Source organism: Molothrus aeneus, chromosome 1 (assembly GCF_037042795.1).
Source record: "Molothrus aeneus isolate 106 chromosome 1, BPBGC_Maene_1.0, whole genome shotgun sequence".
NCBI lineage: Eukaryota > Metazoa > Chordata > Aves > Passeriformes > Icteridae > Molothrus > Molothrus aeneus.
In genome coordinates, this window is record NC_089646.1 from 86,535,412 (window position 1) to 86,557,502 (window position 22,091).

General features: G+C 39.4%; 2 protein-coding genes across 3 annotated transcripts in view; one reads left to right on the top strand and one right to left on the bottom strand.

Moving 5' to 3' along the window:
• Positions 1-6,385, top strand: part of RPRD1A (regulation of nuclear pre-mRNA domain containing 1A) — a 43,711-nt gene extending 37,326 nt beyond the window's left edge. The window contains exon 7 of the mRNA XM_066560176.1: positions 1,718-6,385. Within this exon, the coding sequence (XP_066416273.1) occupies positions 1,718-1,867 (150 nt within the window). The 3' untranslated portion in view covers positions 1,868-6,385. The remainder of the gene's footprint in view (positions 1-1,717) is intronic.
• Positions 6,386-7,749: 1,364 nt separating this feature from the next.
• Positions 7,750-13,624, bottom strand: C1H18orf21 (chromosome 1 C18orf21 homolog). 2 transcript variants are annotated; one of them, XM_066560196.1, is made up of 5 exons: positions 13,529-13,624; positions 13,391-13,413; positions 12,434-12,633; positions 9,282-9,490; positions 7,750-8,862 (listed from the first exon to the last, which is right to left on the bottom strand). In XM_066560196.1, exons 1-5 carry the CDS (start codon positions 13,600-13,602, stop codon positions 8,709-8,711), a joined length of 660 nt encoding a protein of 219 aa, XP_066416293.1. In that variant the 5' UTR covers positions 13,603-13,624; the 3' UTR covers positions 7,750-8,708. The 2 variants fall into 2 exon arrangements, with proteins under 2 accessions (XP_066416293.1, XP_066416285.1); XM_066560188.1 differs by lacking the exons at positions 13,391-13,413; positions 13,529-13,624 and adding an exon at positions 13,044-13,383.
• Positions 13,625-22,091: the final 8,467 nt, after the last annotated feature.

Consider the following 22,091-nt stretch of genomic DNA (forward strand, 5'->3'; position numbering starts at 1 on the left):
GTTTTCACAGGACCAAGGGACTCACAGTTGTAAGACTTCTTTGGCCACCTGTATCCTAAAATAAATGCTGCTTTACCCTGGGTACTATTACTACGGGTTTACAGTTCCACTGACTGGGCATCTGTAGTATTTTCACTGTGTTTAGTATCTCATTAGAATCTGCATGTAAAATTTGATTTTGAAATAGAAATGATGACAATAAATTGATGATCCTAATTCAGGGACACTTTTTCTTTCTCCTCTGTAAAGATTCGAAATTTTTTTAGCTACCCATAATGATTCTTATTAAGAATTTAAGGTATCTCATGGTTCTCTTACTGCCACTGATAAGAAGGTCATGTAGTTGCAAACCTTTTAAATTTGTGTTGGACCTTGTCCAATAATCTTGGTCATGTCCCATTATCTAACATTCTTTACTACATTTTTCTACTGCATTGGGTTCTACTACCAAAAGATCTTTTCATTATTCTTCCTTATTACTCCATGCTATTAACAATATAGTAACATATTTAAAATTGTGTTTAGAGCTTGTAAAGAAACAGCCTGATTCTTACCTTTTATAGACATTTGCACAGTGTTTTCATACTTGCTGGAATTATCAAGTGTTTATATTTGTTACTGTTGCTGGATCATGTAGAATTTTCCCCCACTGTTATTTGAAAGCGGTTATAGTCACGAGGTCTTGGTTTTCCATGGGCTAATTATCCAATTGTTTTTACTTCCAGCCATTCTTAGGCTGCAGCAAAACGTGCAGCCACACTAGGAAGCATCTGCATTTGATGTGTTGTGAATTGTGGTATTTTTTCATGAAGCACTGCTTTATCTGCTAGTGCTTAGTTTCTTCTGCTTTCCACAGTTTCCAAGTATTTGAAATTCAAATATTCCTGTGAATTATATACATTGATCTTCTTACATTTTGGAATAACTGTTTTCATTTTATAAAAGCTGGTATTCTTCTCCATTATGTCTTGTGTTCTTAAGAGGCGACCACTGACTATATTCTAGTGCACTGATTTACGATGTTGAACTTTATTTATATAATGTTGTTTCAAATGAAAAGGGCCTCATAATCATTAAATACATCAATTGTGAGTGGTTTGACCTGTATTACAACACAATATGAAATCCTAAGTTCCCAATTCAAAAAGTTTCTGAAAACCCAGGGTTAAATCTATAAATGTACTGAGGTAATATGTTTTTTATTATAAAAGTTAACACAAAATACTTGTCCTTTGTCATCTTGGTGGGCCCTGTTAGGCCTAGTTAGGGGATATTTGGTTGGTCTTTATTATTTCAGCACTATGAGATGAAAGTAACTTCTCTGACAGTAAGTTTATCCCTCCAGCCTCTGTTACTGATAGTAGAATATGTGTAACAACTATCCTTAATTAAGTTTTAACAATAACCCTTTTCTCCTAGTTACATGGAGAAAAGCCTGTGGTTGCGTTAGCTGGGATTGTCTTCCTTATTTAGCATTTATATTCTTAGAATTTAAAGCAAAATAATCCCATGGCTATGCTTTTGAAGTCCATTGCTGGGAAAATGCTAGAGCTGATACCTCTGCCTCCTAAATACCCAAATCTCTGGGTTCTCTCCTGTTAAAGGCTGTTTACCTAGCTTGCGGAAGGAATACTAAGTTTGGAAAAATCACAGATGCAGTAAGTAGTAGGGATGGTAATGGCAATAAAACCTCATATTGAATTCTTCTGCATTACAGGAGTACAAACGCAAGTTAGCCAGAGTGTCCCAAGTACGGAAAGAACTCAGGTCACGCATCCAGAACCTGCCTGATCTCTCTCGACTTCCCAACGTCACGGGCAGCCACGTACACCTACCGTTTGCAGGAGACATCTACAGCGATGACTGATTCCCAAACATCCCCCCATAGCCTCTGCTTTTCTGTGGAATGAGGGGTAGGCCAGACCGATCGGTACTCTTGTAGTATTATTTTTGTATATTGTTGCAGAGTGTCAGTAAAAATACTTTAATAATTTATAAAAAATGGTTTAAAAAGTTGATTTGTTTACTATTTTATTGGTGAGTGAACATAAGGGTACATTTATAAAAGTGGCATCTCTGTCTGTTACATGGAAGAATGAATAATTATCTTTTGTAAAGATTTTAGTTGGGTGCCCTATAAAAAAAAAAATGCTAAGATTTTTCCTATGTACCCTGTATGTAATGTAGATCAATATATAATCAAAACATAATTCTAACTTGAGACATTTCCGTTGCTAGTGGGAGAGTGAAACGTGGAAATCACAGGCTTAGGTTTGCAAGAAGGCCAATTCAATTTAATGCAAAGTTAAAAGTGATCTTACTGTCCATTACATTTAAATTACCCACTCCCAAAACAGTGTGGGTTTTTTGAAGTAAATGCTAACAACCAATTTTCTATTGGAAAATATTAATCATGTTACACTGAGCAGATCTTCAAACAACTCAAAATACTACAATATTTTTGTATCATTTAGAAGTCAGCATGTAGAAAGTATAAAATTGACCAGTTAATTATGTTTTGAAATTGTAGCTTTTTACAGCTGCTTAGTTTCTAAATCGAGGGACCATTCATTTGCAATCTAATCCTGTTCTGGAACATCTGTTTCCATCTAAAAAGGTTAATCCCAGAAATGTGAAGCCATTTTACAGTTTTAATTAAATTGAAAGGTCATTCTCTAAACTGTCTCAGTTGCTAAGTGCCCATTATTAAAATTTGACAATGTACCATCCGTACATGCAACAAAATGGTGATACAGCTGTACTGTACATCCTTTTCCACTGAGAAACCCTGGAGGCCAGCATGGGCTACCACCTCCCCACCTTCACCTGCTCCAGCAAATATTTCTAAATCTTGATTGTCTTTTTTTGTCTCCTCCCACAACAGGAGGAGACTGTTCAGGCCTGTGTATAACTCAAACAGCAGAAAACTATTGCCCAGTTAAAAAACTCTGTTGCATGCCATAAATGTGGTATTTGTCTGGGAACAGCTAAATTTGTCAAGAATCCTTGTTTCCATACTATGAATCACCTTTTAAGTTCACTTAAAAACTTAAAGATACAGATAGGCATTTAGCACATTGCCAGAAAGTTACGGCTTTTCAATTCACCAGAATGAGCCATGTAATCATTGAGTAATTTTAAAAATGCCTACCTGTACCTTTGGCATTTTGATGACCTAAAAAACCTAGGCTGCAAGTGTTTTGAGTTGGATATATCATAGGACTGTTTTATGATTGCATTTTGTCCATGGTTTTGCACTTGTCAGGCATTGTTTTGTACCAGTTCAGTTCACAGTTTACAAGTTTAATACACCTCACATAAAATCAATTTTTTTTACAAAAAGCTGTTCTTCTTTTTCAAAACCCACAACAATTCAAAACAGTCCTGGAGTGAAATTGTTCAAGGTAGTTATCTGTCACTTGTTATTGGCTTCTACAGGGCAAATCACTAAAATAGTTGTAGGATGTGAATGGAGAATAACCACTCTCTTTAAAATACATACACTTGGAAATAGGCATCTCAATCCAGTTACTTTTTCTCATGGAAGTTGCTCTGAATAAGACCTCAGTTAAGTAGGGAAAAAACCTGAAAAGATAGAAATACAAGCCTGAAAAGATAGAAATACAAGCTGTTGACATAGAAGTCCATAGCATGCAATGTAGAATACTGATTTTCTAAAAAATTCTGACTGACAAATAGGAGTGCGCAAAATAGTTATCAGAGCTCACTACAGGTCCAAAAATTTCAGTTTTGAGTGGCAATTTTCGATTCTATAGGAAAAAAAGAGCTGTGACTGTATTGAATCCAGAATATTTAGTTTCTTAAGTGTAATATGCAAAATTAAATAACACTTACTGACATCTTTTCAGTGTAGATTCTTGATAAGAAAATGTTCTGATACAATTTTAATGTTTTAAATATTTCTGTTCTAGAATGCTAAACTCATCACATAAATTTTTACACACATGTATGTGCATTGTAGTTGCAGTTAAAGCTCAGTTTTGCTAAATAGCACCAAATTTGTGGTATATATTAAACCAGCTTAATCTATTAGGAATTCTAAAACAAATCATAAAACAAGAGGCATAAATAGTGAGTTCATGGTTGAATTCCATCCATAGAAAACTTAATTTATGCCCAGAGGTGATTATAAGTGCAGTGACAAGGCTTATTAGACTACACTGAAAGATCTATATTGGATACTCAGAATCATAGGGAATTAAGCTTAAACAGTCTTTTGCTGCCTGAATTGAAATTAGTTGTAATAATAAAGTTGACTGTTGAATTTTCTTGATCTCTCAAATGTTTTAAAAAAAACAGGACATTTACTTCACTGGATCTGTTTTTCCTATTCATAACTCCTAGTGATAACATTGCTTATCTATAGGTAATGTAGAACTGATAAAAGAGTGAGGAAAAAACCTCAAATTTTTCTTGCTGTTTATAAGTTTTAATTTTGAGAGAGTGTTATTTTCTAGATATATTTTTCCTTATTTTACTGTGAAATTGTTTACTTCAAGGAGTTTTTCATAGCTGGGGTTTTGGAAATGATCCCTCAATATTTGTTTGGAAAAGAGGGCTTGTGAAAGGCAATGTCACTCTTAGAGCAAGTGTCATATGGTGATGGCTGAATGGTATGCTGAGGTTTTTTTTATTTATATGGGAAAGGCATTGGGTATCAAGTAGTTAGGAGATTTATACTGTAACTGTAATAGTATAGCAGGAGATAGCATGGTAGAGTACAGATGCAGCCCTGTAGTGTCAAAAAATACCTCCAAATTCTCAGGTTCCAAAGCTTAATGTACGTATACTTCTGACATCTCAGGAAGAAAAGAGGCTGGGTGGTGAAGGGTAGGGTGCCGAAGAGACAAAAGGGAGAACATGCCTGGGTGGAAAGGTAAAGCAAACCACATGTCAGCTTCTGTCAAAACAGAAATAAGTGTGAGACTGGGCAGCACAATGTTTTATCTGTAGGTGGGGTTGTACCACAGAACTGCTTTGGGGTGTTGCCATCCTGGGAAAGAAAATGTGTGGGCATACCCTGCCTACCTCTTCTAATGTGGTCTGGCTCTAGGCAATGCAGAATGCCTGCCATACAAAAGGCACAATTATAAAATATCTGAATATTTTTCGTCTAATAATAAAGTCATAATAATTAGATTATTTGCTTCACTATATTGCACTTTTATTAAGCATTCTCTGAAAAAAAGCAAAGATATTCCTGCAGCACTTTGCCATATGAGAATGCTTACCTTGGAGGTCACTGGGACTGCTTGTATGTATATTCTAGTGTTTGCAGGCTCAAACTGTGTTTTTTGCAGAATGTTTTGAAAGATATCAGGAATAATACCCCACTTTTGTGGTTTTAAAAATAGATGTGAAGTCCTTAGTTACAAAAGTTGCCATTCTTAGAAATTATGTTTCATGACTTCTTTTGGAAATTAGACCACAGCCTGCAGTAATACTAGCTTGTCTGATTCACTCTGTAATGTTTGTATTAATATATTAAAGCACCTGTTAATCCCTAGCAACACAACCCAAACCACATGCTTATTATGTATTTTATCCGAGTAGTCTTCTGAGTGTCAAATTGAGAGCTTTCATTATGATGAAATTACATTCCTGCTTACCTGAAGTTTAAAAAAAACCATTGTGTTAGGACTTGAACAGACTAGTTCTGCTCTCACATCTCAATGGTAACTCAGTCTGGTCCTTTGATGATGACCTAAACACATATGTAGGAAGGATGCAGTAGCCAGGAGTGCAGATGACCATGGAGGACGTGGAAATCATACATAGGCTTGGTTGGCCCTCTGCAGAAGAGCCTTTTGAAACATAAGGAAATAGATCTGTGGGTGTGGGTTTTTCAGTGGGAAAATCAGTGAAAACCAGCACGTCTAAAATTTGATGGTTACATTTACAAATATTTAGGCCAGTTCTGCTCATTACATTTAATCACAGTGATTATTCCTGCAAGTAAAGAAAGCAGACCTAAACATAGTGTCTGAAGTAATTTTTTTTTTTAATGAATGACCAATTTTGTCTCGGCTCCTATTTCAGTGTGTCATTTATCTTGATTAAGTAGTAAACCTCTTCCATCGTGTTATTTAGGAATCTAATTCTGACTTCATATTTACAATAGTTGAAGTATCCTACTAAGCATGATGTTTTTGTGGGAATTTGAAAAAGTTCAATAGCACTCATTACTTGTTTGCAACAGAAATAGACTTATTTGTTAAAAGCTAACAAGAAAAGTTTGAAATGTAAAGATGTTTCATTATTGTGCTTTTCTGACAGAACCTGTAATCCTTGTGTAATTTATGTCCTCAGAATTACACCTGTATGTACGCTCTTTCATATTTAATAAAACATTGTTGTAAAAACATCTTTGAAAATTATTGTTCCCTTCTTGCCTTCTCAGTCTCACGGTGGGAAATGGCTTTAATGTCAACTGCTCCCTATACTCAGGAGGCAGCCAAGATCTCATCTCAGTGATAATGCTGAGGAAATGTTTGATACTAATTTCGAGGTTTATTACTCCCTGTATTTTGTGTGACAGTTTTCGGTGAGAAAGCAGTGTGTTAAAGGGTCTGAGGTTCTATCTCTAGAACTGTAAATTTAGTTGAGCTGGTTATTTTAAGACACACTTTTGTAACATTTTCAGTGTGGTACAAGTACATTGCCCAGTAGAATTTGTGTGAGCTGGGAAATAATTCCCACTCTCTATTCAAATGCCTCTTTGCAGGGGGCTGTATGCTCAATGGAGACCTTCTTGCTCTTATTTTACAAAGTCTCTCTGAAATCAGAGAAGGCATTTCCTCTCTCGAGTTTCTTCCAGCTCTTCAAACACAAGCCACTAATGTGGCCTGGCAGTGGTTTGGAGGGGAGCTCAGCAAGTGTCTCACAGCCAACAGCCTTCAGTGTTTCATCAAGTACAGGAAGGTAATGTGTCCTGAAGGGAAGAGTGCCTGACTTGCATGTATGTGTGTAGTCTGTGTTTGCATGTAAGCCTCTAATGTGTGGGTATGTATATACTATATATATTATGTATAGAGATATGTTTATACATATGTGTGTCTATCTTTCAATACACCAATTCTGTTAAAGTCCAGTTAACAGAAAGAACACTCCATTAAAGGCTTAGGAGTAATGTAAAAGCACTGGATAATATTTCTACTTATCATTTTTAAGCACACTTGTAAAACAAGAAAAGGCATGTACTGAATGACTTCTTTCCCTTTGTTCCCAGAATAAAGTCTAATAGCTCACAATAACAATCCCTTTTAACAACACATCTAGACATATCTGACAACTCTGGTAATTCCAAAGAAAAAAGATGTTGTTTGGAGCATGACAAGGCTCTATCTATGTTAACAAATAGTGTGCTGCAAAGGTAACATTCTTGGTGTTTAGAATGCTTACCACCCACAAAACATTTTTGGAAATGCATAGTTTAGACAAGCTGTCCTGTGATCCTGTGATCCTGTGGATAGATCACCCATTAGTTTTCTTTGCACACTGGTTGTGCTCCCCCCTTCATGTCTTTTATCCCTTCTCTGTAGTTTTATGCAAAAAGAATGCACTCTTGAGACAGCAAGATGTTGTGCAAGAAGCACTGTAAACAGGGACAACGGGGAAACGTGCTTTGATCTAACAAACACATTAACATTGGGGCACCTTAAAACACAGCAGATGCCTGAGCTGGTTTCACACAGGCCTCATGGGAAGCATAGCAGTACCTAATGTGTGTACTTTTAATAAGAAAATTTATTGCAAAATTAGTATTTTCAAATACTTCTGTGCAATGAACATTTTCCATCAACAAAATGAAGTATTTCTTCCAGAGGACTGGATTGTAAGTACAGCAACAGGTCAATTAATGCCAAGTTCTACACTGGAAAAGGCAACACTCCAAGGTTTGTATTTTGATTAAAGAGTGGCAGTTCATTTTCCTATGTGTACACAAAAGAGAATGAGCAGTGAGTCCTTCAGTTATTGTGCAAGTGTACAGGAGATATAAAAAGGTTACATGCCAATTTCTGAGACTCTTAAGTACAGTTTACAACAAACTCTTCTCCCCTGCCCTGGACTGCTTCCCAGTCCACCAAGTTATTTGCTGGTCCTATTTCTTAAGTAGTGTTCACTGAGTCTAAAGGCACTTAAAGTAAACTATTCATTAAACTACCAAAAGAAAAGGAAAATACAGACCTTTAAATCCAAGAAAGTAAATGCTTTTAACTAACTGGCTCTATTTTTCAGGGGGGAATGTGAAGCACCACGTGCAGAACTTTCACTGCAGACTGTATGCAGGACAGGCTATAACCTCAGTCCTGAACAGTGACTTTATATTTCCTCTCTTATCTCTGTGCCAAACATAAAATTGATAATCTTTAATGTTGACAATTAAATGGTCTTGATGGTCATCATCAGCTTCCTCAAAGGATAATTCCTGGCTTTTAATTTTTGGGGCATCAGAAACTGCAAAACATGTCCAAGATGCCCAAGCATATTAAACTGGCTATCTTTACTTCTCCCTCTGGCAGACCATCAGTTCCCTTAGAAACAGACCTTCCTTCTACAAAACATGATCTATGCTTCCACAAGGTACAGGATGTTAGCTTGAGTTTTAAAGAAATCACTTTGTTGATTTACTAAAACTGGAGCAATATTTATTGCTGTAATCTTTATTACTTTGAAATAATATGTAACTAAAGTAAAGTCAAGAAGGTTTTGAAATCTGCCTTCTGGTTTTTCTCTTTTTCTTCTAGGTCAAGCATCCGTTTTAGCTTAGAAAAGTGAAATTTGGAATTTCGAGGAGTCTTGGAAGCAGAGTTGGTTGTTGTCTGTCCAGATTCAAGTGTCCTGAAAAACAAAAGATTCAAATGTCTTACAAGAGAGAAATAAGAATATAAAGTAACTGTGAAAGCACACATATATAATTTGAGTGAAAAATATCCAAGAGAAATAGTGTATTTTTATGTGCAAGTTAACAGTCAGAAGCGTTACTTTGTCATGCAAATTTTAGGCAGACATTTTGCATTAAAGACACAAATGTAACTGGGTATTCTTTGCACACAGTGGCATTTCATGAAAGTCTTTGATTTTAAAGGATGAAAAGTTAAAATTCTCAACCGTAAGTTAAAATCTCCTCAACTGTACCAATTGAGAAATACACTAAGTTATCAATTTAAACTTTATTAAAGTTGACTGATCTAAAATCAAGAAGATTTAATACACTCTACTTGGCAAAGGGCTGCTTCAAATAGGAAAGAAACAGGTACCTGGAAAGTGATGAGGGACTGTTCCCTTTAGATCCCAACCTACTGCAGCTTACAGGTGTCATTTTCTTTGCAGACTGAATTTTTACATCTGGTGTCTTCAGGCTAGATTTGGTACCTGGAGTGCCACAATTTTGTGTTTTGGCTGCCAGAAAATCCCTGCTTTTACCATAATATCTTCTTGTTTTGTTGCAAGATTTGCAAGTAACCAGCTATGGAGAGAAGAAAGGAAGTATCAAGCTGTCTTTCAGTCTTTCCACCTCTATGTTATAAAGCCATTAGAAGAATTATTCAAACTGTTCTCCAAATACCATGACACAAATTAAATATTTGCTTAAGTGAAACATGAGATACTAAAAAGTACAAAGATACACTTTGTAACTCATACCTTAATTCAGGCTTCTTAAGCCAAATACATTCTCTGGGTTTATCTAGAAATTACTCCAATTCCCTACAAACTAATTTCAGGGGAACCCATACTGCTGAATATAATATTGTACAGTGATATACAGAGAACAACCCTGTCAAGACATGAAACAGCACCTGAACTGAGCAAATTGTATTTTGAGTGTACAACATACACTCAGTATACTGGAATACTCCTATACCTTGGGAATTTGGCTAAAAAATTTGACATTCTGTGTCATCTAAAGTCATTAGCATATTCTACCCCCAATGAAATTATACTGCACACTTTTCAGGGAATCTTGGGATACAATATTTAAATTACCAAACTCTCAAACCCAGTCATCTATTTTACTAAAAACAGCAAGTCTCAGTGAACAAAGCCAAGGCTTTGCATTATGGCAAAAGTACTTATTACAACAAGGAGGATGTTCTAAACAAAGGGCTATTTCTCTTCTCTCTGTGTACCTCTAGGCTGCAGGGAACTTCAGCAGCACACCAGGCTGAGAGGTGCATCTGAACTGATCACATCACCCAGTCAGAGGCTGTCAGGCATTCCTGATATCCCTCACTGCCATGGCAACTACTCATACTAAGAGATATGAAAGTAATACAGCCAGACAGCTTTCTGAGGCACCAATTAGACTGACAGAAAAACAGTTATGTGATGCTTCTGGTTAAAAATAACATACTCAAAAGACTGTCACAAAAACGTCTAAGCAGTTTTGAAAACATCTACACCAAATCATTCTTCATTTCAAAGTGTGTAAATTCAGATAGTTTATTAAAAATTTCATTTAGAGATGCTGAAATGAAACAATTTTTAGTTAAGTGTTTTGACTTCCTCTAGACATTATATTTTGTCAGCCTAACAAACTAAAAAAAAAAGAAATAGCATTAACTATTTTAGTGCTCAAGTATTGACATATTTTTAAGTTCTTCTGAATGAAATTCAGGTGGGAAACAACCATTCATGGTGACTTAGCACTGCATGGAATATAAATGGAGGTGATCATTTTACAATGCAGGAATTACTGGATTAATCATAGCACTTCACAGCTAATTTCCATTCCCTGAAATGGATCAGCAGTTAACTCTAAAAACTTTTAAAGCCTTGAAACAGTCCCTATGTTATATGCCTTTTTATGCCAGAAGCAATCTAAAATCAAGTTCTACTTGCTAAGAAAGTTCTCAGAGGTTCAACCTGTCACATTATTGCTTGCATTAATTTCCAACCACACTGGAATTTTCATTTGCACATGTCTCAGGAATTAGATTACAGGGATCTACATTGCTAATTTCGAAAGCTGCCAGTTGCTGACAGCATTTTTAAAGACTTAAGACAAGAAACAAATCATAATCCACAGGACAAATTTAAACTGAACAAAGCACAAGTAAAGCAGACTGTAATTACATACCAAGATCAAACTATTACCCAGAGTTTAAACTGGACCTATTTAAACTGAATTTTAAACTACTCATATGAATGCACAGTGTGTCCCTAACAAACACTCTGCAGTTACACAATAAGTCTAAGAGCCCATCATCATTTCATAGGACACTGCTCTGTTCATCAGTTGCTTAAAGGGACAGTTCTTAATGTACCCTCAACATTCAGGATACCAGAAAAATAAAGCAAACATGTCAGCTTGAAGAATCACAGAACATCTTGAGTTGGAAGGGACCCACATACATCATCGAATTTCAGCTCCTGGCCCAGCACAGGACATGCCAAGAATCCCAGCATGTGCCTGAGAGTGTTGTCCCAATGCTTCTTAAACTCCTGTCAGCCTTGGTGCTGTGACCTCTCCCCTGGGGAGCCTGTTCCACTGCCCAATCACCCTCTGGCTGAAGAACCTTTTCAGATGTCCTTTCTGAAGCTCAACTTGGATCTACAATCTGGGGAGAGTGCCTTTACGAAGCATCTTATTTTGGTCTGACAGCCAAAAACCTTGGTGATATATTCCTCAGTTTAAAATTTTTAATTGACTCTTACATAGTTTTTGGTTTCACAAAATTTACTCCTGTAACCACAAGACTCTTACTCAAGAAAATTCCAAGTGTACCAGCAACTGCTGGGCACAATAGGGTGCAGTCTCATTTATTACAACAACCATTCACATAACCTGTTTTAAAAACAGTACATACCTTGGCAACACTAGATTAAATGTTTACTATTATTCTTCCAATAGTAATTAAATGTCACATTCCTGAGTACTTTTAGGAAAAATAACTGAGGCCTCAAGAAAAACATCAACTAGCTGAAATTACCTCTGTAGTTTAGTTTTAAAAGAGTTTCTATAAACAGTAATATTCAGACAAAAGTAAAAAATTCTATTAATACAGATAGCAATAATAATCTGATGTAGCCATGAGAGGCTAGGGAAACACATGAAGTAAAGCTTGTGTCAAAACATATTCGGTCAACAAGTGATAAACTGAAATAAAGGTAGTACATTAGATGTTTGTGTAGCTTCTCTAACATGTGGGGTCACAAGGTATTTTTTTGACAGAAAAGTTTACTGGTCTTGTGTTCATGATCTATCTATTGTGGAAGGTAAATTTAAAAAATGTCATTTATGCATAGAAGTTATTCCAAAAAGAAAGTGTCTTATGCTCGTGAAAACAAAATGTGTGGGCTCCTCTTCTAAGAGAAAGGTTTCTGTATCTTCTTTTTTTTGCCACTGAAACAGGGACATGAAATTTAGGGAAATACCGTGTACATGTCAGTTTCAAATAACTGTCCTTACCAGAATACTTCTAGACTCCTTGTACTTTCTCAAAAGCTTTATCTGTTTCATGTTAAGCTTATGATTCTTTGCCTCTCGTTTAAGAACCTTCTCTATCTGTGGAGTCACTTTCATCTTTGGTTTGAGGCGCACTCGGTAGCTGTCAGGAACCAGGAACTGGAAGCAGTAAGGACATATCCTTTCTAATCCACGTTCATTACCTACAGATAAATAAAGGCAAAAGGATGAAATATTTGTGTTTTATAACCAAACTTTAAAATGGTGTATTTCAATTTTAACATTACCTAAGTATATGTTTTTGTGTTTAAGGTAACACTAGAACACAAGAGGAAGCTGAGCACCAGAATGTGCTCAGCTGTACACAATTCAGACTAAGTTAATGCATGGCACAAGTTTACACGATATGTAACTGTGGATTTTCTTGAAAATAATGCAATTCCTTCCCAAAAATCTTTAGTAAAGGAAAGGAGGCTCACAATTCTGCCATGTAGGCACAATTTTCTACCAGATTGGAGACAATAAGGTCTCGGAAAGCTCTTTGCCTATTTTAAGTGTGAGAAAATGACACGATCTCAGGAACGAGACAAACGCTTTGAGATAAATTTCAGACCCAACAAGAGGTTCGCTCCTGGCATCCGCCTCATTATCTCTTGCAGCCGGAGCCGGACTCGGGCGCCTCTCCCTAAACCCCCGAGGGACCCCTGGCCCTGCTTCCTTGCGAGCTCAACACCGCTGCCGGCAGCCCCGAGGCACGGCCCTGCGGGGGCAGAGCAGGGGCAAGGGGCAAAGGGAGAGAAAGGGTGAGCCGCATTCATTCCCATGCTCCTGTCCTGTCCTTGCGCTGCTCTCCCGCGGCAGGAGCCTCCTCTGGAGCGCGCCGGGCTCACGGGGCGCCCGGCTCCGGAGCCCCCTCCTCCGGCCCCGGCTCCGCCGCCTGCGACCGGGTCCCTCACTCGCCTCGGGAGTTGCGGAGCGTCCACCTGCACGGGAGAGAGGGAAAGCGTCAGGGCGCGGCCGCCGGCACGGGCGGGGACATCCCGCGCCTCACCGCCGGGCTCCCGCACCGCCCGTCCCGGCCCCGCCGCGGTTCCTTACAGCAGGAATCGCGCCTCTCCCGGGCAGGTCTCCGCCAGCTGCTCCGCCGCCGCCAGCACCCGCCGCCGCCCCATGGCGCCCAGCGCCCGCCGCCGGAAGGATGGGAAGGGAAGGAAGGGAAAGCGGGCGATGTGCAGCGCTTGGCCGAGCCCTGGTGGCTCCGCGGCCGCAGCTCCAGGGTACCGGGCTGGGGCGGGCCCCGGTGAAGGGCAGGGCCGGGGTTGGCGCCGGAGGGCAGCGGGGCCCGGCTGCGGGGTTGGCGGGCGGGCGGAGGGGCCGCGGGAGCCGAGCCCGGCCCGAACCCCCTCGGAGCGCGACACCCGCCCCGGGGAGCCGCTTGTGTCCTCGGCCATGTGAAAAGTTTCTCCGGTAGGAAAGGAAACTTTTACCTCAGGGAGAAAAAACACGAGGAAGAGGTGCTTTAGGTTGAGGGCGGCAGAGCGCTTAGGCTGGCTCAGAGAGGTCGTGGAATCTCCTTCTCTGGAGACATGTCAGTCCCACCTGCGTTACTGTGTCACCTGCTCCAAGGCACCTCTGATTTCATGTGTCACGCTCTCTATTGGAGGTGCCTTTTCCATGGATTTTGGCGACTGCAGACTTTACTTTATCACTCTGCAAATGTCCTCCAATTAAAAAAAAAAAAACAAAAACAAACAAACAAAACCAAACTAAACAAACAAAAAAACCAAAACCAACCAAAAAACCCCTACCAAAACCACAAAACACCCCCAAAAACCTCCCCTGCACCTCCCCAAAAAAGCCCCTAAACCAAACCCTCAGCTTTTCACCTTTCGATGTGTGTTTTATTAATGCCCTTAGCCCTGCTCATTTGCTAGACGTTTTTATCCTTTGATCTATTGGAAATGGTGTTCATTTAGGAGAGGTATTCAGCTGAGCAGGCTTTGATAGTCTGTCAAGGAATTTGAGTAAATATAATTATTTTTTATTTTCGGACATGGAGTAGCCAAAGGTTTTGAAAATAGAAAAGCAAAGGGGAAAAGAAATTTCAAGGCTTCCTTTAAGACAGCTTTACTACACAGTCAATAAATCTGGACTTGTTAATGAAATGTTCATAATAAGTACAATTAGGGCCTCTGCTGACTCTATTTTTTTAATGAAACCAAATTTTTCAATTAACCTTTCAATGTTACATTTTTGTTGCCTTGTTGCTGGCTTTTTTGCTCCTGATTTTTGAGCGAACTCCTACCTTTTCTGAGTGGAAGAGCAGAGATGTCATGTAATATCCATTCAAAACACAACCAGTGTCCATCAGTCAACAGATTTTTTGGCAAATGAAATATTCCCGTTTATTAATACTGGTGAGGGAAAATGAAAGTACTTTTTGAGCATAAGTAAGCAAAACCAATTCCAATACTTTTTTGAGGGGTGGGTCTGTGTCTATAATTTGTTAAGCACATTTGTTCCCTAGGGAAGTTGTTTGTGGAGGAAGAATGGTGGGGCAAGAAAGATACTGCTTTCCCAGCTGCTGCCCAGATAAAGGGAAATGTGCTAGGGTTTTTTTCTTTTGCCTGGAGCTGGGACCTGACTCCTCCCTGCCCCTGGAGTGGTGCAGGTGGGCCAGAGCATCTGCACCAGCACCATGGATTCACTTTTTCTTTTGAGAGCAAGTGCCTGAGCGACCTGATTAAGCAGCGTGTGCTGTTCTTATTAGGCAATGACTAACACAATGCAAAGGATTCATTTATATTCGCCCCCCCTCCACCTTCACTTTCACACTCTTTATATCCCTGCTTTTTTTTTCTCTCGGTGTCTTCCAGTCTGCCTGAAATGCTTGTACACTTTTTTCTCCTTCTGCTCCTGAGACAACACTGGGTCATTCCTTTTTTTTTAATCTTACTTTGTTGGATTCTCTTTGCATTATAGATCATCTTTGTCCGAAAAGCGGGACGGACAGCCACTCCCCGTGCCATCCACTCTCAGGGTGATGTGCCTTGTTCCGGGTCCCGTCACATGAGGCTTTCCCATATTAGGTGTGGTGCTGAATGTGCTAAACAAAGCACTAGAGACAAAGGGGAAATGGCCAAAACCCAAAACTCAAATTCATGGCTCTCTACCAGCCCCTTCCTGCAGAACTCCCATCACAAGGCAGTATTTCTGTGCATACAGTGCTGGCAGGACCAAACCCTTAAAAACAGACAACCCTCAGATCCTCGGCACAGTATTTATGGCATCAGTGGGATGAATTCATCCTCATTTCAAGGCAGAATGCATTTGTCTCTACTTTTTCCTGGCTTTTGTTCACCAAAAAAAAAAAAAAAAAAAAGCCCACGTTAGCAGAGCCGTGTTACAAACTGCTTCCCGCTTCTCTTGTTTAGCGTTTTGTAGCTACCACGGCTGGCCAACAGGCTGTAAATCTTGCCTGGTGTTTTGTAACAAAGGAAAAAATAGAATGATTTGTGTTGACTTTTGGTCATCGTGTATCATTATCGATCCGGGGGAGGGCGGCGGGGAGCGCGTACCGCGGATCTGTTGCTCGCCACTTCTCCGGGAAGGCGGCGTGAGCCAGCAGTCAGTAGAGGGCAATAGAGAAATACAGTTTGTGATGCCTAGAGGATTTGAAGCCCTGATTATGTGTTTACAGAAAAGAAAAAGAAGAAAAGAAGAGCCAGGAGGATAGGTTGTTCAGTTTACTACCGGAGACCTGACTGTGACAGACCACCAAGAAAACGAAATTTTCAAAGAGAGTAGAGAAGACCTTCTGCAGCATCTGCAAGTCTGTCCTTTTTTCTTCAGAGTTACATAGGATAACTTAGCAGAACTTATTGATGTCTGCATGTTCAGTGGACTCGGGGATCGACTGGGAGATGCGGAAATGTACTCTTTGGAAGAAACAGGAGAGGAGGCATTTCAAAGATCCTGCAGGTGACAAAGGTGAGCAAACTCACAGCTTCTCTTTCACGTGAGATAATAAATGTTCAGTAAGCTGTATAAAAGTCATGAACACACTGAGTGAGTGATAGAAATTATATGAGAATTTTGCTTTTTCAGGCATGCTACTGCATGATTCATTTTCTCACTGAAAAAAGAGAATAGTGATGCCACAAGGATTAGCATTTCCAAGCATATGTTATTTTGAAGACATGCTAAAACCAGTGACCTGTTTTATGTCTCATATTTTGTATTAGAATTGTTTGAAACGTGCTCATCATTTTACAAGGTTTATGTGCTATAGTTCCTAGACTCTAGTTTACAGAGAAATATATATATATAAAAATGTGACTATTGTTTCTCCTTTTAGAGGGGATTTTTGCTCAGCTTTTAGACAAATGTGATTTGAAGGTTTGGAGAAATTTATTAAGAGATTTTTGGATGCATAGTGGGACTGCCCTCAGGTTTCTCAAAGGCTTTTTAATCAGAAAGATATTGAGAAGTGATAACTAAGAACACAGTAATAATAAAAGGTGTTAAGCCATAGAAATCAAGGGATGCAGAGGGTTGGGAAAGCAGAAAAAAACACAAGAGACTAAGTTAGGAAATAAACATGTGAAACACTTTTCTATTGCCAAGATCTCAGCTGGTGTCACCATAACACTTGGAAAATATCCTCAGGATGCCGGGAACCATTAAAGCAGTACAGATTATCAGAAGATAAACTTCCACTTCAGCTGCCACCACTACCAGAAGTGACTAATAAGAAATGTTTGGGAAATGAAAGATGAAGAATCAAAGCATTGACATTCTGGGGATATCACAGAGAAAATGCAAGGGTACCTAGAGGTCAGTCAGACAGTACCCATTTGAAACAAGGCAGGCTGATAAATAAAATAAATAAATCATATTCTGAAACAAACCATCAGCTTTTAAAAGGTAATTAAAGGACAAGTTATCTGATGTTCCTCTTGAGCTTGGATTTATTTTGTAAGTGGTATCATAGGTGAGGCTATGACACAGTAATTTATCTATGCTTTGAGTCCCAAAAACATGTAAAAGATTAGTGTGTTTTTTGTTAGTTTATACATTGTTTAGAACACAGCTTCCTTGCAGTATGTGCATGAGGGAGGTGAAAAAGCATGCCACTATATCCTGTGGATTGGCAACATCCATTTGATAGGGAATGGACCCAATGACTATCAGAACCCATCTGATCTTGAAAGCTACAAGTTCTAGTTTCCTATTTTTTCTTCCTTTCATTCAATTTCCAGTACTCTACATCTTGTATACTTGTAAATCCATTCTCTCAAAAGATAATAGAAATTAAAGATGGTGTTGAACAAAAACCTCAGAGAGAAATATTCATGCAGCTTAATAGCGCCAACTCTTCTTTAAAGTGGTCTCTGGTAGAAATTATTAACTCTGTATCTAGGATGTGAAGCTGTAGGGCAGTAAACATTCCCTTACAACTCATGCCTATTTTCAGTGACATTAGCAGGGTTGCTGTGTGGTGTTATGTCCATACAAATACAGTCAAAGGGATTTTTGTAGTGGGGAGCCACACAGGTCAGCGGCTGGAGCTGAGGACTGGGAGCTGCTGCTCCTGGAAGTCCAGGCCTTGCTTTGTCTCTGTGTGACTTTGTGGTACATTAGGCTTGTTTATGGTCAGCTCATGAAGTGGCCAGCCTGGCACCTTGCCCATGCCAAGGGTTGGGCTTTGAGTGGAAGGGTGCAGATGGTACAAGGAGGCCCTCCTTCCATGCAGGTTATGGGAAAGGCCATTGCCAGGTTGCAGTGTTCTTCAGTACACAGACAAACATACTCCTATGCCAGTTCTGCCTGTAAATCCTTGCTACCTTGAGTCATAATAAACCATTCCTTAATTTTCACTCACAGAACAGTTGTCTAAAAATGTTGAAATCTCAAGCCAAAGTTTCACCTGTGAAAAAGATGCTGCTAATTAATGTGTTAATTGTCATGTAAACCCCTTTGCTTAATGAGATGTGAAATAGCCCCTGCTGTTAGGAATATCAGTGTGCACAGGAGTTTGTCCCGGGCACTTAGGGTCATTTATTGCTGTGCTGCAGCACAACCCAGGGCTGCTATTTCAGCCTCTTGCCAAAATAGAAACGTTTTACTTTCTGATGAGTCATCTGGGTTTCGCTGAGATCTTGCAAGGTTCCCCCATCCTATTCTTCTTTGCTGTGCAGTCCAGGCCCTGCCCTGGAGGCCTTGCTTTCTCAGGAAAAGATGGGGTGGAACCTGCTTCAGCAGCTGTCAGCTCCATTCCTTAATTAACTTGGAGCAGACTGCTAATTAATGATATGGAGCGTTTTCCCTGTCACTGGAGCTGAACATGCAGCGTTCCCAGCCTTTTCTGGCCAGCAGTGTGGCAGAGCAGTGCTGGCAACTGAGTCAGAGTTTGCCACACGTTGTGCTAAATATTCCCTGCATCAAGGCAGAAAGGGAACTAGGTCAACCAAAGGTGGCAGCTTTAATCTATTTTCCAGGTTGGTCATACTTACAACACAGAAGAACTACACATTTCAAGAAAATATTTCCTTGCATTTTTTTTCCTTCTGGTGAAAAAGGGGGTAGAGGAAGACTTAATTTTTTCCTTTCTTTTTGCTTTAAATTATTTCCTTTCCCTTCTAAGTCTGAATGATCTGTTCTAAGGTGGCACTAGTTTGAGCATGAGGCTGGACTAGATGACCTCTAAAGGTTTCCAGCCTTACCCTGTAATTTTCAACAATCATGCTGCTATTTTGGATTCCTCCTGACTCCAAATTACCTGAGAGAGGGAAAAAAAAAAACCCACCACTGTTTAAAGATAATTTTCTTTCCCCTTAAGTTATTATTTTTATTCATTTGAAAATGCACCAGGGAAAATAAAAGCTGGGTACTTCTAATAAATAACAGTGTTATGGAATAGTTCTTTGCAGTTGTTGGTTTCTGAGTTTTGTCGTAAAATGCTTTAATTACTGTGTTCAGGCTGCTTAGCAAAATTGCTATTAGGCAGAAATGCAGTCAGCTGAGGTGTAAACTGTTTGAGGGTTGTACTCCCTGCTGCAGTTGAAAAGTGGCTTTTCACACCTGTTTATAGTATCCTAAGTTGGTCTTGTGTTTGAAAAGCTGGTGTCATTGCTGATTCTTCCAGTTCTATGCCTGGTGACTCATGTGGTAAGAAGGAGTGAAATATTTACTGCTAAAGTATGTGAAATAATATTAATTTTAAAAATCCATATTGCTTTTTCAGTAATCCATTTTAGCTAAATTCATTCCAAATTATACTGTTTGCCCAGCTGACATCCTTAATTCATCACCCTGGCTGAAACCAAGATCTTCAAAGCCATTTACAACAGCTAAGCAAACATGTCTTTCATTAGCTTCGATTATAATGCCTGATGAAGTGCACAGAGGAACTGAATCTTTAGAGATGACAGTGATGGATATGATTTAGACACAGGAGAGGTAAGAGAATCAGGCTGATGCTTAGAGTGAGCTTTAATCCAGAGTTTCACAGTCAAATATCGGTGGATGGTGCAGTGCTTCGGATCTGCTTCAAAACTGCTGCTGCTGCTGAGGCACAATATATTGTAACTGCACTAGGAAGTGAGCACTTGTGTTTTCATTGCTGGTAATGGGGCCTTGTCCCCAAAACCTGCTCCTCTTTTAGAGGATAAACTGGATGTAACTACCTCCGAAGTGTGAAGCAGCTACAGTAAAGAGGAAAAACTCCACGTGACATCAATTTAATTAGAATGCAGTATCATTGCCTTGATTAGTGATGGAAAACAGGAAACTTCTTCAGTGAGGGTTGTATTATAGCTGCACAATTCCGCAGTAGGGAAAGGATTTAACCTTTGTCAAGTTGGCCCGCATGCAAGGCCCTCCACTTTCCTGTGTCCCTCAGAGACTTTGTGCAGAAAACAAAACAGCAAGGGGTAGATAATTCAGCAGAAGATTTCTTTTTCTGAAATCCTGAGGCCTTTGCTTAAGCATCCCAAGCCGTTAAAAGCTCACACTAGTTGTATGCACATATGTTAAACAAACATCATCAGAGTTGTGTTAACTTGTTGCTTATTTGGAGCGTGGAGAGGGGCTGATGCAATCTCTGGTCTTTTTCAAGAAGGTACATAGTCATATGTTTTTATGTATTCTTTTCATTATTATTAGATAAAGCTGACAGTGGTGTTCAAGTACAGTCTGCATCAATCCCTTGAAAGGTCATTTCCTTAGCAAGCAAAGACTTGTTTTCTTTCTTCAGGACAATAGTTTTAAAGACTAGGTTGACAGCAGGGCAGACATAACAAAGTTTGTCAATTCATAATCAATTTATGGAAATGAAAAATATTTCTTTTCTTACTGTGTGCTTAAGCAATGTTTTCCTGATGAAAATATTTATGTATTGGTTTTTTTGTTTGTGTGTTTGTTGGGGTTTTTTTATCTCCTCCTTTCTCCTGAGCCAGGCTGAGATCTCTGTATCCTTTAGCATTGTTTAGAAAAAAAAGATCTGGTTATCCTAAGAGCAGGGAAGACAGTGGAAAGCCTGAAGGAATTCTAGACAGAGTTGCTGTGGCATACATAAGGTCTGTGAAGAGCTTGTCACTGTGCATTTTGGCTCTCAGCTTCTGTTTCATTTGCTTCACTGGTTAATCATTGGCTTGAGTGCTCAGGTACCATGGTGATCAACGCACTACCAGTGCCACAAACCCAGCATGATGCATATTCATTGAAACACTATTTTTGAAATAAAACCAGAAATAAATGCAACTTTTGAAAATCCTCAGCATAGCTAACATTGCCATGTACTTTTCTTTCTAACAATGTAAATTAGCATGGTAGGATACAGGCTTCTTCCTCCCATTTTAGATTTTTCCTTCTGGTGTTGATATCCACAGCTTTCTCATTAAGTGGTTTGAAAGGCTTCAGACTTCTTCCCTATGTTGAGTATAGCACATTTGTGCATTGGCCTTTCTGTGCAGCTATTGAGATGTTTGTTCCACTGTCATCAATATTAATATCAAGGAAAGGCCCTTGGAATAAGAGCCAAATGCATCCTTGCTCTGTTAAGCCCCAACAGTTTGCTAAGTGTGACCTTTGTGAAGCTATGGGTATAAAGTTCAACCTTGAAAATCTTGGCCAGCAACTAACTGCTGGAATGCCAATTGGCAAGCTCTTCTTCCTTCTCCAAATGCAGAGCTTTCTGCCTGAATAGCTCCAATGCAGCATCTCTTCCGCAGTGTCAGGTTTTGAGGTCTGATCCTCACACAGACCTCTGGTGCTGTTGTTAATTTTTATAATGCTGTGATATTTATGTCTTTATTTGAATATGTAAGGTGGCCAACACTGGGAAGTCAGCACTGAGGAGCAGTTTCCCACTGAGGATGTTTCTGTGCCAGCATCCGTCCAAGATAACTGCAGGGAATATAGAAAAAAATGTTGCCTCCTTATCATGAGTACCTTACGAGTTTGCTCCTGGTTTTGGTATCTTGAATTCCATCACAATGCTGCTCTCTGAGCACTGGTGCCTGGAGCAGATTTGATATCATGCTGTCAGTCCATGAGCCCCCAGCACGTGGCATGCCCACGAGGCAAATAAACCACAGAAGAGGGAATTAGATGGAGCTAGATGCAAGGTATGCATCCACTGGAGCTGAGTAATTGTTCC

What these genes read in the sequence shown, in the direction of transcription:
- C1H18orf21 (XM_066560188.1), bottom strand. Translation starts at nt 13,254, where the DNA reads ATGGGAATGAATGCGGCTCACCCTTTCTCTCCCTTTGCCCCTTGCCCC. An exon ending in AGGAGTCTAGAAGTATTCTG is followed by an intron (nt 9,491 to 12,433) that starts GTAAGGACAGTT and finishes TTCTCTCCATAG; the next exon opens with CTGGTTACTTGCAAATCTTG. An exon ending in AGTCCCTCATCACTTTCCAG is followed by an intron (nt 8,863 to 9,281) that starts GTACCTGTTTCT and finishes TTTGTTTTTCAG; the next exon opens with GACACTTGAATCTGGACAGA.